General features: G+C 42.2%; 1 protein-coding gene across 7 annotated transcripts in view; it reads right to left on the bottom strand.

The window, feature by feature from the left end:
* JMY (junction mediating and regulatory protein, p53 cofactor) overlaps nucleotides 1–10,098 on the bottom strand; it is a 106,710-nt gene extending 96,612 nt beyond the window's left edge. For all 7 annotated transcript variants that reach the window (XR_003521966.2, XR_003521964.2, XR_003521965.2 and 4 more), the window contains exon 1: nucleotides 8,496–10,098. Coding sequence is in view for 3 of the 7 variants with exons in the window: in XM_027604819.2 (XP_027460620.1) it covers nucleotides 8,496–9,512 (1,017 nt within the window). In the remaining 4 variants the exon portion in view is untranslated. The remainder of the gene's footprint in view (nucleotides 1–8,495) is intronic.
* Nucleotides 10,099–18,175: the final 8,077 nt, after the last annotated feature.

Below are 18,175 nucleotides of genomic sequence, written 5' to 3'. Positions count from 1 at the left end.
CTAGAAAAGAGGTTTAGGAGTATCTCCAGAAAAAAAGCCATTTGCAGGGGTGCCTGGATGCCTCAGTCAGTTAAGCATCCGCCTTCAGCTCAGATCATGATCCCTGGATCCTAGGATCAAGCCTCACATCAGGCTCCCTGCTCAGCAGTTAGGCTCCCTGCTCAGTGGGGATTCTGCTGCTCCCTCTCCCTCTGCCCCTCCCCCTGTTCCTTCTTTCTCTCTCTCTCTCAAATTCTGTCTCACTAGAGCCTCATGTATCATAGATGTACAAATTTAAATGAGCGTCCTTTAGGATTACCATGTTCTCTAATTACATACAACATTGTTAATTACAGTATATGTAAATACAGTATACGTACATAATCAAAGTTTTCCAAAAACAATCAGCAGCCAAACACTGTTAATAAAGTTTTTTGTCTGGTGATGAGACACTGACCAAGTATTTGTTTGCCAATGTTTTATCAGTTTGCTTCTCTCCCTGTCTACAGGAAAGAAGATGGCCCAATGGTTAAGAAAGCAGGATAGAGGGACGCCTGGGTGGCTCAGTGGGTTAGGCGGCTGCCTTCGGCTCGGGTCATGATCCCAGGGTCCTGGGATTGAGTCCCACATTGGGCTCCTTGCTCAGCGGGGAGCCTGCTTCTCCCTCTGCCTGCAGCTCCCCCTGCTTGTGCTCTTGCTCACTCTCTCTCCCCTATGCTCTCTCTCTCGAGCAAATAAATAAATAAAATCTTTAAAAAAAAAAAAAAGCAGGATAGAATCAGGCTTGGATTTGAGTCCGGTTCACTTATATGCCAGATATGTTATCTTATGCAAATTTATCTGATCTCTTTGAACCTGTTTCCTCTACTGTAAAATCCCTACCTTTTAGTTTGATATGAAAATTAACATTAAGAGTTCATATTTACCAAGTGTTTGCTGGGTACACAGCACTGTTCTAAGTACTGACATAAAAAAAGGCAGCAATATTCTCTCACTTTACAGAAGTTGCAGCTAAAGAAATAAGACAATTAGGCAGGCCCATATTCACAAAGCTATCAGAGGAGCCAAGACTCAAAACTCAAAAACTACCTCTTAACTCCTATCTACACGCTACTTGAGATTAAATTTAAAGACCTCAGCACAGTGGTAGAGCCACAGGAAGCATTCAATAAAGGTTACTCTAACGACTGAAAATTTAAAACCTTGAATATTTCACTACACACAGGTCCCTCTAGTCATGTCCCCATTGGTGTCAATAAAGAGAAGACCGACTCACCTAGATAGGAAGGTGAAGAGAAAGGCTTAAAAAAATAATTTTAGTAACTAAACATTTGCTTTGTAAATGTAACTTCAAGTTATCAAATGGAAAAGCAGTTTTAATACTAGAAACCATAGGGAAATGTACCAAAGCCTGGGGGGATTGGAGGGGGGAAACACCTTCAGAACAAGTAATGAACAAAGTGAGGACAAGAAAACAAATATAAGAACAGGAAGAAACACTTCTGCCCTCTTCTAATGCCCTTTGCAGCCAAAAATGATTTAGGGCTTTTTCAAAGCCTTAAAAAACTCTAGCAAAATTAGAAGTGCTGCAACTTGAACAGTCTGAACAGCTTACAGTAGGGAGACCTAAACCTGGATACAAGCACATAAAACAAGTGGCTCAGGTTCCAACACTTGCCATACTGCGCCTGTAAACTACCCTGGGGATCCTTAACGTCCTACCTTGGTCTTACCTTGGACCAAGGACCTTAAGTGACAGCCTTGAGGTCAAGCTACTAGTATCAGAATTGGGACAAAAATAGATTTTACTGAGCCACATTCAATAAATTTTCTTCCCCTAAGCACTTACCATAGACAATGTAGAGCTTCTTGAAAAAGAAAAAAAAAATACCATGCCTCAAAAAACAAACAAAAACCCAGCCTCAACTAATTCCTAGCAGCAGGCCAATTTGATAACCAATTGTATTTAAAACTTCTTCTGGAGCAGGGGCACCTGGGTGGCTCAGTGGTTAAGCATCTGCTTTCAGCTCAGCTCATGATCCCAGGGTCCTGGGATTGAGCCCCACATCCGAGCTTTCTGCTCAGCAGGAAGCCTGCTTCTCCCTCTCCCACTCCCCCTGCTTGTGTTCCCTCTCTCACTGTCTCTCTGCCAAATAAATAAAATCTTAAAACTTCTTCTGGAGCAAATGAGCGTTTTTGTTTATCACTGTAGTCTCCCTATGCTTATGTTACCTGGATGCACTAATAATTTGTGGAATAAACTAAGCCTCTAGCCATCGCCCTCAAACCCTAAAAAAAAATAAAAACCCCACATCATTAAGTGAACTTCATACATTTATCCTTAAAACCATTCTCCTCTGGACCATCAGGCCTATTTTTATTTAACAGCCTATACTACAAAACCTTCACTACAGTACGAAAAGAGTCTAGCATATGCAATTATAAACATATAAAATTTAAAATTCAAGGACAAGCATAGGGGCACCTGGGTGTCTCAGTCGGTTGGCTCAGTTCCTCGTCATTAGTCATGGGATGGAGTCCCACAGCCAGCGTGGTTGCTCAGCAGAGTCTGCTTGGGATTCTCCTCCTCTCCCCCTGCTCCTCCCCCACACTCTCCCTCTCTTTAAATCTTAAAAAAAATAAAAAATAAAGATAAAAAAATAAAATTTCCAAGGACAAATATAAAAGGGCAATTTTCCACATTTAAGAAAACTCATTACATTTTCCAGCTTTTTGCCGAATGAATCCTTCTCTGCCTTTGTGGAGCTTTAATAACTTACTCTGTGTTAAGGCTACTTAGTATTAACAGTCCACTACAAGAGGTTTGAAAGGCCAAATAAACTTCATCACCCCTATCAGAAAACAAATAGCACAAAGAACTATTAGTCTTCATTACATTCTCTCAGTATTGCAACTTAAATTTTTTCCCATTAACAACTGAGGAAACTGGGCAGATTAAAGGGGAGCAGATCTGGCCTATTCAAGAGTGAAAAGAGCCACGGAAACTTTCCATTACAAAAAAGTAAGCACATAGGCATTTAACCATCATTGGAAGGGAAGGCTACCTTTTGCTTTCAATTCCCACTTCCAGCAATATTCCACAGTCAATGAAAGGTCAAATAAAGCAGCAATGGAGAACAGTGAGAGACTGATTAAAGTAACATGTGAAGATCTGGGGAGTGAAGATTGCTAATTCAAACATAACAATTGTTATGTTTAACAAACCAAACCACCCACTCACCTTCTCTGTTCTACGCCCCCCAAATCACATTTGTCAAGTGTTTGTCCAAGTTGGCCTTGTTTTAGCAAGGAGGAAACATGCCTGATTTCAAGTCTGTGAACTATCTGGCGGACGGGGCATCATGTGATGTTAAACAGCAAGCAGAGAAAGCAGCACGTAGATCAGCTACGACGAAGGCTGCTGCTATCCTGCCACCAGGCTCCATGTTTCTGCACTATAGATGCCCTAACCGAAAAGGATATGTTCATCTTTTTTCTATACTTCTCTCTTTTCAGTGACGTGAAAATGGCCAAGTTTATTTGGGCACAGGAAAGAAGAAAATGATTAGTATATAAGTGATTGTTTCCATGGCCTCTACAAGTCTTTCATCCTAACTTCCAAGAATCCTACAAAATTCACTCAGCTTCATTATTCCTTAACTCTGCACTATTTTTATGGGCATACACAGCCCTAACAGCTCTCTCAGATGCAACTACATTACGTCCTTCCTGAGTCTGCTTCTACTATTTATACCTAATCACGGGTCAAGGCACACTATCCCAATGAAAGGCCAGCATCCTCGGGCTCCAAAAAGACTATGATTTCTCTAACATATATGGTTGGGATTGGTTGGGATATCAGTGTGGCTCCAGGGTTTTATAAATAATCTTAGTTTTTCAGAAAAATTACAAAAGTCATAATTGGTTGGAGAGATGATAAGCATTCTTTCTAGAGCGCTCTGCCCCTTATGTTAATTAAATAACCTCAGAAGTCAGGAGTTATTTACAGCTGAGTCATTTTAAGATACAAAGGATATTAAATCTTAAGATATCCTTTAAGTATCTTCCCTATTTCCCTGTTTTAAAAAGGTTAACTAAGCAGGTCACAGAAGTTCTACTGAGTTCTATTTGGAAGCCAGGTCTTTCTGACTCCAAGCACTAGGCAGGCTCTGTCTATAGCATGCCTTACATGGCCACTTACAAAAACACATGCTGCTCTTTTGTTTGTTTTACTGGCAGTAAGTTAAAATCAACTGGGAAGAAGTTAGCTGAACAATTGTATACACATAATCTCTTCTCCAAAGAGAACACTATTTTAGATCCTAATCAAGCCTACCATCATAGTTAAGGTTCACTATCTAAAGGACCACAACTATTTCAACAATAGTTGTCCTTATACAGAAACCACTATTTACAAAATCCAGGTCATCAAAGTTAAGTAAGCCATGGTATGGGTCACCCATGCACATACACTATAATATGATCCTCAGCTCTGACCAACAACTGACTATTGCTGAAACCATCCCAAGGAGCCTTGCTGGCACTTGATTCATTCACAGACTGGGTGCCTTCTATATAAATAGCACTCCTTACACAGCAAACCCTTGTAAAAGTCAAAAACAAGCCTACCATGTAATAAATTTCAAATTTCATTTAAGATTAAGGCCTTAAGTAGCACACAACCTTACAATTCCTATGTTATCCGAAAATGTTTCATTAGTGGGGCACCTGGGTGGCTCAGTCAGTTATGCATCTCACTCTTGGTTTTAGCTCAGGTCATTATCTCATGGGTTGTGGGATCCAGCCCCGTGTCAGGCTCCTGGCTCAGCAGGAAATCCGCTTACAAGATTCTCTCCTGCCCCTCCCTCCTCTCTCAAAATAAATAAATAAATCTTTAAAACTAAACAAACATTTCTCATTAGTATTATATAAATTATAGCTTCTCACAAACTATCATTTCCAGTCAATTGACCAAATTTGTGAATTAACAAAAACGTTTAGCAGACAACTTAGTATTTTATTCTTCAATATTTCACAAAACAAAGATATAGAAGTACTTCTTATAACCCCATATTAAATCCTAAGTGTATTCTAAAACTTTAACTCCAATAGAAGTATGCCCAAAGCTTAAAAAGCAAATGATTTACAATTATGGTTTTAAAGCTCTTTCTGAAGAACACCTTAAAGAATTTGATAAAAGCCTCTCTCCAAAAATGCAGATCATATAAAACTTAGCATGCTACTTTATAGCTCCCCTCAATTTAGAGGGAATTCACGAACCCCAGATAAAGACCTCTTATTTAGAAAGTTATTTACAGTTTTAAAAGATTTTACTCTGTTTCTAAATAGCATGGTCCCTTATGTAGAATTTACATTTATCAATATAAAAATTTTAATTTACCCAGAGCTTTAACTCAAAAAGACCCTTCTTCCAAATCCTTTGAATTCTTGTAATACTAAAAAGCAACAACAACAACAAAAACAAGAACACCTCTTGTGTCCTTGGTCCACAAATATTAAGAGTGCTCACAAGATGTGTGGCCCTGAACTAGGGATGGCAAAGAGAATTCCAAGATACTGTCAAGGCCAGTGACCTTGAGAAGTTTACAGTCTAGTTGCACAGTCTGTTCTAGTAAAAAAAAAAAAAACCCAAAAAAACAAAACAAAACACCTCCTTTTCACAATTGACTGACCATTTTGAACAAAAACAGGTGTGGCCTTTAAGCTGAAGGCTTTAAATAGATAGAAAATGGAATACTGGGGGGGGGAGGAGCAGAAAACAGATCCAGAGAAATTAAAGAAGAAAAAAACCCAAACAAACCCAAAAGTGTAAATTTTCTAAATAACATATACCTAAGAATGTGTTTGATTTACCAGATATACCTGGCTTGAACACCTTTATAACCACTCCCACACAACTGGGAACAAAATCATTAAATTAGATGTAATTACTAAATTTAACAAAATCAATAATACAAAAATGACACAATCTCTATAATTATTTTCCCTGAAGAAAGTTACTGCAAACTATTTTAAGCAGCTAAGAAAAAACAAAAAAAACATGTCTGCCATGCTCTTACACTCCCGTTATCAAGCGCACAGAAGTCACTAATTAATCACACCACCCTATCTCCCTACTAAACTTCATTTCTTTCAATATAAACTTCCAGTAGATATCAGGGTGAGCATTGTAACTGAGTCTATTTGTTGTCATGGTAATTATTTTTCAAATACTGTTCAAATCAACTAAATGAAGCACCAAAAATTTATATATTTAATGTGCAATGAATTTATAATAAACTTCATTTGAGTTGCCTTCCAGAACACAAAATACTCTTTAAAACTTTAAATTTCTCGGTTAAAGAGAACACAACATCACGGTCAACATAACCTTAATTAGGAAAAAAATATTCTTTTAAAAACTGTAACCCTCCACTCCCATGAAAAGAGTTCCAGAAAACTGTAATTATATTTTTTGGCAACTCTCATTTTTGACCCTATTTGAATGAAACCAGACAAAATTACTTTCTCGAGTACCAATAAAATTAAAACTAAACAAGTCTACATCATTTAGAGATATAAGAAATACAAAGTTTATGGGCGCCTGGGTGGCTCAGTCGGTTAAGCATCTGACTTTGGCTCGGGGTCCTGGGATTGAGCCCGGTCAGGCTCCCTGCTCAGCAGAGTCTGCTTCTGCCTCTGCCCACAGCCCGCCAGCTCATGTGCACTCTCTTGCTAATAAATAAAAACCTTAAAAGTATATATATATAAAGTTTAACAAAAAAGTATAAGAAAGAAATATTAATTTTGTCCACAGTTTAAAAGAAATACAGGTCAATGTTAACAAAACTCTAAAAAGAATATATGTGACCATTTAAAATTTACCACTTCCTTCCAAAAAGAATTAAGGTAGAACACATCCCAGAAGTAGATGATAAAGAGGGAATTAGGGGCACCTGGGTGGCTCAGTTGGTTAAGCGTATGCCTTCCGCTCAGGTCACGATCCCAGAGTTCTGGGAGCCCGTGTGGGACTTCCGGCTCAGTAGGGAGTCTGCTTCTCTCTCTCCCCCTGTCCCTCACCCCCCACTCATGCACGAACACGTGAGCTCTCTAATAAATAAAATCTTAAAAAAAAATTAAAAAAAGAGGGAAATAAAAACATCCTTAGGATTCTAGGATAGCATTACCAGGTGGGTAATGCTTAGCACAAAGTAAACTAACAGGAAAGAATGAAAACCTGGATTCAGGAAGTTGTAGGAGAGCACTGTGGGTTAAATAAGAAAAAAAAAATTCCTTATGCCCCAAATCTAGCAATGAAAAATACAGACAATTCCATGCAGAAACAAGGAGGTACGAGCTTCCTAGCCTTAATAGCAGGATTCGAGTCTTTTATAAACACAGGCAAAGTTAACAGATGACAACACAATGTCAGGATTATAAACACCATAAAAGGGGGCATTTCCTGAGCCACCTCTAACCTCAACTGGTACTAATACTAAAAATAATTGCTTTGAGAAAGTATCTGTTTGTGCCCATTGGGAAAACTAAAGTATGTATATATTTTTAAAGACTTTTTTAAGTAATCTCTACACCCAACATGGGGCTCAAATCCACAACCCCAAGATCAAGAGTTGCAGGGGTTATTGACTGAACCAGCCAGGTGACCCAAAAACTAAAGTATATTTTAAAATACTTTTTTTTTTTTGTACAGTTCTTTCAGCAGAAGCTGTTCGGTAGGCGTGACCTCAAATTATGTATATCCTACAAACCATGGACCTCCTCATATATACCCATGCAGACCTCTTCCATTATTTCCTGTAATTTTGTGTAAGGTAGTTTGAAAATGCTTTGTACTACTTTTACAAGTACGAAAGTATAATAAAGATTCCTGCCCAAGACCTTTTTTTCTCCCTAAAACAGGAGTTGAACATCAGTAAGCTATAAAGACTCGAGACTATGCATAAGCCTTTAAAAAATACATTCATTTGGTGCTTTTTGATTTGGACAATCCACTCATTTGAAGTAAAATGAATTTAAAATTTGCCTAAGTTGCCAAACTGCAAACGGAGATTAAAAAGACCAACTGTATTCCCTGTGACAAATATATTTTAAATAAATGAACAGGACATCAGAAAAGTAGGGTTAATATCTGGGCAGTTATTGGTGGAAAGAAAGGCAAAAGAGAAACGAAATGCTGGGTCGCCTTTTTTCCGAGTGGCTTTAATCTTACTTGCAGCACTGAGTAGTAAACACACCACTGATTATACAGAACCTATTTGATGAATGGGAAGAGGAAATCTAAAAACTTAAAGTTCCTTCAGAGGGCCAATTAAGAAAATCCACGGTTCTCCCACTACTGAAAGGAATTAAGGGGCTGACTGGTAAGGAACCCATCTTCTTCCGCTTTTCCGGTCCAGAAGAAAAAGTCTCCCAAATGATCACAGCCCGGACTGAGGCTCCAGCCTCCGGCAGTGAGTACCCAAAAGCAACGACTGGAGCCCAGACTAGGTTCTTACCTCCTGGATGCGCTTCCTGGCCCGCTGAAGCACTTCTTCGTAGCCCTTCTGCCGCAGCTCGCTAAGACTTTCGTAATACTCCTCGGGATCGTCGGTCTCAGTGAAAAGTACCTGGGAGAGGATCTTCCAGCCGCAGGTGTCCAGGCCATGGCCCAGGTAGACTTGGAGCTGATAACACAGAGTGTCGATCTCCTGCTCGGTCATCTCTGGAGCGCCCCCGAACAGCACGGTCCACATGCCAGAGGGCTCCTCGGGGAATACGGGCAGGCACTGTTCCAGCTGCGAGTTCACAGAACACAGCTGCTGGTGCACAGCACGCAGATCCTGGAAGGAGAAGAGCCCGGCCCAGCTACACTCCTCGGCCGGGGACTCCAGCTCGATAGTGGAAGGCGGCTGCTCTGCGTCTGAGAGCGCCAGGGCCGCCGGGGCCACCTCGTCTTCCCTCAACATTTCCAGCACCTCTATCTCCTCGGAAACCACCCCACAAGTGCTCACTACTCGCACGGAGGACACCGGGGCCTCCCTGGACGCCGGCGGGGGTGCTGCTGTAGCGGCCCCCGCCACATCTTTGCCTTCAGATCTCCTTCGGACCGGGCTGGTCTTGGCCCGCACTGGGCTCCTGAGGGGGCTCTCCGCCCCTTTGCCGGCGGGACACCGCAGCAGCGGGTCCCCCCGAAGGCTGCGCGCGCTCCGCGGAGAGCCGCCCTCCCCCCAGGCCGGGCTCCTCCGGGGCCCCGGGCTCCTACCCAGAGTCGCAGAGACAGTGGCCTCGGGCCGGCCCTTGCCCGCTGGGCTGCCTGGCCCGCGGGTCCCGTCGGACGCGGGTGCCCCCGCCTGCTCCCGGGAGCCGCTCCTCTGCCTCTGGGCGGTCCGGTTGTGGCAGGTTATGGCAAACTTGCCCTCAATCTCGTTCCAGGCCACAATGAAGACGAACTTGTGCTTCTCGCGCTCGTCGAACACATGGGGCCGCACGGCCACCCAGTCCGACTCGAGCGTCTCCTCCAGCGCGAACGACATGGTGGCTCCGGTGCCAGGCCGCGGGGGAGGCGCCGCTGGCCCTGCCCGCTCGAAGACTCACCGGCTGGCTGCACCGCGCCCCCCGCTCACCCTCGCTGAGCGCCTTCGGCCATCTTAGCGCGCCAGCCGGCTCTCCCCGCTTACTCGCCCGGCCCTCCTCACTTGAACCCGCCGCGTTCCTTTGTGGCGGCTCGCGGGAAAGACAATACGCGTCCCCGGAGCAGGTAGTTCACATGGTCACGTGCGGCTGGATCTGTTTACAAGCCCAGTGCTGCGGCAGCGCCTCGCGCCCGTCCCGGCCGCCCCCAGCGCGAGGCCGCGGTGCTGCGTCTGCGGCTCTCGGAAGGTGAGGAGCGGGTCCTGCGGGGCCGGGCAGGCCGGTAGGCGGTAGGGGCCGGCGATATGTGCGTCTCCGCCGCTCGTCCAGGCCGATCTCCCCGCCCCTCCTCCTTCTCCTCCTCTTCCCGACCGCCCGGAGCCGGCCTGACGGATAGACGCGTCTCCTAAACTGTAACCCTCAGTATCGCCACAATGTTGCCATTTGGCTGCTGACGTAGGTTGCTCCACGAGGGACGTAAACACGGGCACGTGCCGCACGCTGGTGACGCGGCGGCGGCGGCGGCGCGCACACCCCGCCCGCGCGCGCGCCGGCACCGCCCCTCCCCGTCCCCCGTCCCCCGTTCCCCGTCCCCCGCCCGCGAGCGGCCGCGAATCGGACTCCTTCCTTCCGCGCAGTCTCCTTTCCCAGCAGCTGGGGCAGGCTCTCCGGAGACTGCTGGTTCCGAAGACGGTGAGCATGGTACGTGTGTCTTGCAGGACTAGTGGCCTCTGAGCCTCCTGGGGGAAAAAAGTGTAGGAATTGAGATTTTACCAACTCCAGCCAATCAAAGGGACCCTGAAATGTAAATGTGCCTCCTTTCGCCCCGGGGGAGTCAGTATAGGTAACGCCTATATTCAGAAAGTGCTCTGTAACATAACACGAACTATATGCTAAACGTTATTGGGGTGCCCCAGACTGTTGAATTCTCTAACACCCTTGAGACACAATTTAAGATATGAAAGGGAGGTGTCCGAAGACAACCCAATAGGGCTCCAAAACAAAATTAAATCAAGTGAAAATTCAGTCATGTCCTAATAATATGAATGTTTACATTTCAGTTCAGCGGCGCTTTATTGCTTCAGGTTTCATCATTGTGTACTGTTCTGGGAACTTCGTTTTGAGGTCACTGGCTTAAGCCCTTTTGAAGTTGTATTCAATTATCAGAGATCCCAGAATGCACATAGAAAAAAAATCATGTAAATTTGAAGAATTCTGTTATTTATACTGAACTATAATGAAACACATTTTTTAAATTGCTCTATAATCTAGTTTATATTATTGGCATTCTCTTTCCTATTAGCTCCCAATTCACAGTGCAGGTATTCTGCATCCACAGTAGAGTACAATGGGAATTATTCTTTTAGTTTTAGGGATTTTTTTTTTAAAGATTTTACCTATTTATTTATTTGAGAGGGAGAAAGAGGTAGTATGAGAGAGGAGAGGGTCAGAGGGAGAAGCAGACTCCCTGCTGAGTTGGGAGCCTGATGTGGGACTCCGGGATCATGACCTGAGCCAAAGGCAGTCGCTTAACCAGCTGAGACACCCAGGTGCCCCTATTCTTTTACTTTTGTCCATATTTCTCAAATTATGCAAAACCATTTGGATTAAAGGTGCATTGTCAGCTACACTTACTTGAGTACACTGACATCGGAATGAACAGCCAAAAATTTTTGCCCTGTCGCTCAGATGGACATTGTAGACTGTAGATCTGCTTGGACCAGAAAAAAAATAAATTACTTTGGGCAGGATGAGCAAAAAGGTAAAAGGACAGGTTTTTAATTTTTTTTTTTTACAATTCTTTATGTGAAATCACAAATTTTCAAAGCATATAACTGAACTTGTGCCAACTCTCAAATGCAAATCAGAGATATAACTTTCAAAATCTGGACCACCAGCTAAGCAAACAATATCTTTTTTTAAATTTTTTTTAGTTATGTTAATCACCATATATTACATCATTAGTTTTTGATGTAGTGTTCCATGATTCATTGTTTGTTCATAACACCCAGTGCTCCATGCAGAACATGCCCTCTTTAATACCCATCACCAGGCTAACCCATCCCCCTACTCTCCTCCCCTCTAGAACCCTGAGTTTGTTTTTCAGAGTCCATCCTCTCTCATGGTTTATCTCCCCCTCTGACTTATTCCCCTTCATTCTTCCCCTCCTGCTATCTTCTTTTTTCTTTTTTCTTAACATATGTTGCATTGTTTGTTTCAGAAGTACAGATCTGTGATTCAACAGTCTTGCACAATTCACAGCGCTCACACCCTCCCCAATGTCTATCACCCAGCCACCCCATCCCTCCCACCCCCCACCACTCCAGCAAACCTCAGTTTGTTTCCTGAGATTAAGAATTCCTCATATCAGTGAGGTCATATGATACATGTCTTTCTCTGATTGACTTATTTCACTCAGCATAACACCCTCCACTTCCAGCCACGTCATTGCAAGTGGCAAGATCTCACTCCTTTTGATGGCTGCATAATATTCCATTGTCTATATATACCACATCTTCTTTATCCATTCATCTGTCGATGGACATCTTGGCTCTTTCCACAGTTTGGCTATTGTGCACATTGCTGCTATAAACATTGGGGAGCACCTACCCTTTCGGATCCCTACATTTGTATCTTTGTGGTAAATACCCAGTAGTGCAATTGCTGGATCGTATGGTAGCTCTATTTTCAACTGTTTGAGGAACCTCCATACTGTTTTCCAGAGGGGTTGCACCAGCTTGCATTCCCACCAACAGTGGAGGAGAGTTCCGCTTTCTCCACATCCCCGCCAACATCTGTCGTTTCCTGACTTGTTAATTTTAGCCATTCTGACGGGTGTGAGGTGGTATCTCATGGAGGTTTTGATTTGGATTTCCCTGATGCCGAGCGATGTTGAGCACTTTTTCATGTGTCTGTTGGCCATTTGGATGTCTTCTTTGGAAAAATGTTCATGTCTTCTGCCCATTTCTTGATTGGATTATTTGTTCTTTGGGTGTTGAGTTCGATAAGTTCTTTATAGATTTTGGATACTAGCCCTTTATCTGATATGTTATTTGCAAATATCTTCTCCCATTCTGTTGGTTGTCTTTTTGTTTTGTGGACTGTTTCTTTTGCTGTGCAAAAGCTTTTTATCTTGATGAAATCCCAGTAGTTCATTTTTGCCCTTGCTTCCCTGCCTTTGGCGGTGTTTCTAGGAAGAAGTGGCTGCGGCTGAGGTCGAAGAGGTTGCTACCTGTGTTCTCCTTTAGGGTTTTGATGAACTCCTGTCTTGCGTTTAGGTCTTTCAACCATTTGGAGTCTATTTTTGTGTGTGCTATAAGGAAATGGTCCAGTTTCATTCTTCTGCATGTGGCTGTCCAATTATCCCAACACCATTTGTTGAAGAGACTGTCTTTTTGCCATTTCTGGTCCATTTCTGGGCTCTCTATTCTGTTCCATTGATCTATGTGTCTGTTTTTGTGCCAGTACCATACTGTCTTGATGATGACAGCTTTGTAATAGAGCTGGAAGTCCGGAATTGTAATGCTGCCAGCTTTGCTTTTCTTTTTCAATATTTCTCTGGCTATTCGGGGTCTCTTCTGGTTCCATACAAATTTTAGAATTATTTGTTCCATTTCTTGGAAAAAAGTGGATAGTATTTTGATGGGGATTGCATTGAATGTGTAGATTGCTCTAGGTAGCATTGACATCTTCACAATGTTGGTTCTCCCAATCCGTGAGCATGGAACGTTTTTCCATTTCTTTGTGTCTTCTTCAATTTCTTTCATGAGTATTTTATAGTTTTCTGAGTATAGATCCTTTGCCTCTTTGGATAAATTTATTCCTAGGTATCTTATGGTTTGGGGGGCAATTGTAAATGGGATTGACTCCTTGATTTGTCTCTCTTCTGTCTTGTTGTTGGTGTATAGGAATGCCACTGATTTCTGTGCATTGATTTTATAGCCTGCTACTTTACTGAATTCCTGTATAAGTTCTAGCAGTTTTGGGGTGGAGTCTTTTGGATTTTCCACATACAGTATCATATCATCTGCAAAGAGTGAGAGTTTGACTTCCTCTTTGCCGATTTGGATGCCTTTGATTTCTTTTTGTTGTCTGATTGCTGTGGCTAGTACTTCTAATACTATGTTGAATAGCAGTGGTGAGAGTGGACATCCCTGCCGCGTTCCTGACCTTAGGGGAAAAGCTCTCAGCTTTTCCCCATTGAGAATGATATTCGCTGTAGGTTTTTCATAGATGGCTTTTATGATATTGAGGTATGTACCCTCTATCCCTATACTCTGAAGAGTTTTGATCAGGAAAGGATGCTGTACTTTGTCAAATGCTTTTTCTGCATCTATTGAGAGGATCATATGATTCTTGTTCTTTGTTTTGTTAATGTATTGTATCACGTTGATTGATTTGCAGATGTTGAACCAGCCTTGCAGCCCAGGGATAAATCCCACTTGGTCGTGGTGAATAATCCTTTTAATGTACTGTTGGATCCTATTGGCTAGTATTTTGGTGAGAATTTTTGCATCCATGTTCATTCAAGGATATTGGTCTGTAATTCTTCTTTTTGATGGGGTCTGTGTCTGGTTTTGGCATCAAGGTAATGCTGGCCTCATAAAATGAGTTTGGAAGTTTTCCTTCCATTTCTATTTTTTGGAACAGTTTCAGGAGAATAGGTATTAATTCTTCTTTAAATGTCTGATGGAGCGCGCCTGGGTGGCTCAGTTGGTTAAGCGACTGCCTTCGGCTCAGGTCATGATCCTGGAGTCCCGGGATCGAGTCCCGCATCGGGCTCCCTGCTAGGCAGGGGGTCTGCTTCTCCCTCTGACCCTCTTCCCTCTCGTGCTCTCTCTCTCTCTCATTCTCTCTCTCTCAAATAAATAAATAAAATCTTTAAAAATAAATAAATAAATGTCCGATAGAATTCCCCTGGGAAGCCATCTGGCCCTGGGCTTTTGTTTCTTGGGAGATTTTTGATGACTGCTTCAATTTCCTTAGTGGCTATAGGTCTGTTCAGGTTTTCTATTTCTTCCTGGTTCAATTTTGGTAGTTGATACATCTGTAAGAATGCACCCATTTCTTCCAGGTTATCTAATTTGCTGGCATAGAGTTGCTCATACTTTGTTCTTATAATTGTTTGTATTTCTTTGGTGTTGGTTGTGATCTCTCCTCTTTCATTCATGATTTTGTTGATTTGGGTCATTTTTCTTTTCTTTTTGAGAAGTCTGGCCAGGGGTTTATCAATCTTGTTAATTCTTTCAAAGAACCAGCTCCTAGTTTCGTTGATCTGTTTTACTGTTATTTTGGTTTCTATTTCATTGATTTCTGCTCTGATCTTTATGATTTCTCTTCTCCTGCTGGGTTTAGGCTTTATTTGCTGTTCTTTCTCCAGCTCCTTTAGGTGTAGAGTTAGGTTGTGTATTTGAGACCTTTCTTGTTTCTTGAGAAAGGCTTGTATTGCTATATACTTTCCTCTCAGGACTGCCTTTGCTGTATCCCAAAGATTTTGAACAGTTGTGTTTTCATTTTCATTGGTTTCCATGAATTTTTTAAATTATTCTTTAATTTCCTGGTTGATCCATTCATTCTTTAGTAGGATGCTCTTTAGCCTCCATGTATTTGAGTTCTTTCCGACTTTCCTCTTGTGTTTGAGTTCTAGTTTCAAAGCACTGTGGTCTGAAAATATGCAGGGAATAATCCCAGTCTTTTGGTACCGGTTGAGACCTGATTTGTGACCTAGGATGTGATCAATTCTGGAGAATGTTCCATGGGCACTAGAGAAGTATATGTATTCCGTTGCTTTGGGATGGAATGTTCTGAATATGTCTGTGAAGTCCATTTGGTCCAGTGTGTCATTTAAAGTCTTTATTTCCTTGTTGATCTTTTGCTTAGATGATCTGTCCATTTCTGTCAGGGGGGTGTTAAAGTCCCCCACTATTATTGTATTGTTGTCGATGTGTTTCTTCGCTTTTGTTATTAATTGCCATATATAATTGGCTGCTCCCATGTTAGGGGCATAGATATTTACAATTGTTAGATCTTCTTGTTGGATAGACCCTTTAAGTAGGATATAGTGTCCTTCCTCATCTCTTATTACAGTCTTTGTTTTAAAATCTAATTTCTCTGATATAAGGATTGCCACCCCAGCTTTCTTTTGGTGTCCATTAGCATGGTAAATTGTTTTCCACCCCCTCATTTTCAATCTGGGGGTGTCTTTGGGTCTAAAATGAGTCTCTTGCAGACAGCATATTAATGGGTCTTGTTTTTTAATCCAATCTGATAGCCTGTGTCTTTTGATTGGGGCATTGAGCCCATTTACATTCAGGGTAACTATTGAAAGGTATGAATTTAGTGCCATTGTATTGCCTTTAAGGTGACTGTTACTGTATATTGTCTGTGTTCCTTTCTGATCTATGCTGCTTTTAGGCTCTCTCTTTGCTTAGAGGACCCCTTTCAATATTTCTTGGAGGTCTGCTTTCGTGTTTGCAAATTCCTTTAGTTTTTGTTTGTCCTGGAAGCTTTTTCTCTCTCCTTCAATTTTCCGTGACAGCCTAGCTGGATATAGTATTCTTGGCTGCATATTTTTCTCGTTTAGTGCTCTGAAGATATCATGCCAGTCCTTTCTGGCCTGCCAGGTCTCTGTGGATAGGTCTGTTGCCAATCTAATGTTTCTACCCTTGTAGGTTACATATCTCTTCTCCCGAGCTGCTTTCAGGATTTTCTCTTTGTCTCTGAGACTCGTAAGTTTTACTATTAGATGTCGGGGTGTTGACCTGTTTTTATTGATTTTGACAGGGGTTCTCTGTGCCTCCTGGGTTTTGATGCCTGTTTCCTTCCCCACATTAGGGAAGTTCTCTGCTATTATTTGCTCCAATAATACCTTCTGCCCCTCTCTCTCTTTCTTCTTCTTCTGGGATCCCAATTATTCTAATGTTGTTTCGTCTTATGGTATCACTTATCTCTCGAATTCTGCCCTCGTGATCCTGTAGTTGTTTATCTCCCTTTTTCTCAGCCTCTTTATTTTCCATCATTTGGTCTTCTATATCACTGATTCTGTCTTCTGCCTCATTTATCCTAGCAGTTAGTGCCCCCATTTTTGATTGCACCTCATCAATAGCCTTTTTGATTTCGACTTGGTTAGATTTTAGTTATTTTATTTCTCCAGAAAGGGTTTCTCTAATAACTTCCACGCTTTTTTCAAGCCCAGCTAGTATCTTTAAAGTCATGATTCTGAACTCGAGGTCCGACATCGTACTAATGTCCGTATTGAGTAGGTCCCTGGCTGACGGTACTACCTCTTGTTCTTTTTGCTGAGGTGTTTTTTTTTGTCTTTTCATTTTGTCCAGAGGAGAATAGATGAATGAGAGAACAAAATGCTAACAGGTTAACAATGTCCCCAGCAAATATACTCTATACAAATCAGAAAAGACCTGAAACCAGGGGAAAAGAAAGGGAAAGAAAGAGGAAAAAAAAAAGATAAAAACAAAAACAGAACAATACAAAAAAAGCAGAATATGATCAAATATGATCAGGCTAGTGCATGGATCAGTGCCACACACTAGATTTTGGGCGTATTTTGGTCTGTTAGAAAAAAGTGCCTCCTAAAATTTTAAAGGAAGAAAGACATATATGTCCAAAATAAGGGTTGATACAATGAAGGGATGGAAGGTGACTGTAAAGATGAAAATTATAAAAGATTTTATAAAAGGAATTGATAAGTTTGTAAAAAGAAAGAAGAAGATTTAAAAAAAAAATAAAAAAGGGAGAGAATGTGATCAGGCAGGAGACTAGAACAAAGCCATACACTAGTGATTTAGGGTATATTTTGATCTGTTAGAAGAAACTGTATCTCAAAATTTTAAAGAGAGAACAACTTATATATATATATGCCAAAAATAAGGGTAACTACTATGAAGGGATAAAATATGACTCTAAAAATGAAAAATAAATTTTTTTTTTAAAAAGGGATTGATAAGATGTTGGTTGAAAAAGGGAAAAAGAAAAATTAAAAAAAACAGTTAAAAAAATTAACTTTGATGAACTAATGAATCATGGTAAAAAAAAAAGCCATGAATTCTATGTGCAGTATTCCCCTAGCACTGGAGTTCTCCCATTCTTCTTGATTGGTAAACTTGGTCTTGGCTTGCTGGCTGTTCATGCTGATCTTCTGAGGGAGGGGCCTGTTGCCGTGGTTTCCAAATGTCTTTGCTGGAGGCTGAATTGCCCCGCCCTTGTGGGTCCGGGCTAAGCAAGCTGCTCGGGTTTGCTCTCAGGAGCTTTTGTTCCCTGCAAGCTCTCGGTACAGCTTTGGAGGACCAGGGTGAAAATGGTGGCCTCCCAATCTCCACCCGGAGGAGCTGAGAACTCGGGGTCCCACTCCTCAGTGTGCCCCCAGAGAAAAGCAGTCACTCCCATCTCCCTGGTCTCCAGCCACACTCCGTGCTCACCCGGCCTGTGACAGAGCGTTTCTATCTCTGGCACCCGACCCCGTGTGGAGTCTCCAAACCCAGCAGATCCCTGCGGTGCGCTACCGCGCCACTCCTCCCAGGGGAGAAAGGGGAGTCTCCCCGGCTCTGCC

This window comes from Zalophus californianus, chromosome 5 (assembly GCF_009762305.2).
Source record: "Zalophus californianus isolate mZalCal1 chromosome 5, mZalCal1.pri.v2, whole genome shotgun sequence".
Classification (NCBI taxonomy): Eukaryota; Metazoa; Chordata; class Mammalia; order Carnivora; family Otariidae; genus Zalophus; species Zalophus californianus.
The sequence above is the reverse complement of the archived record's forward strand: the minus strand, read 5'-3'. Positions and strand labels throughout refer to the sequence as shown.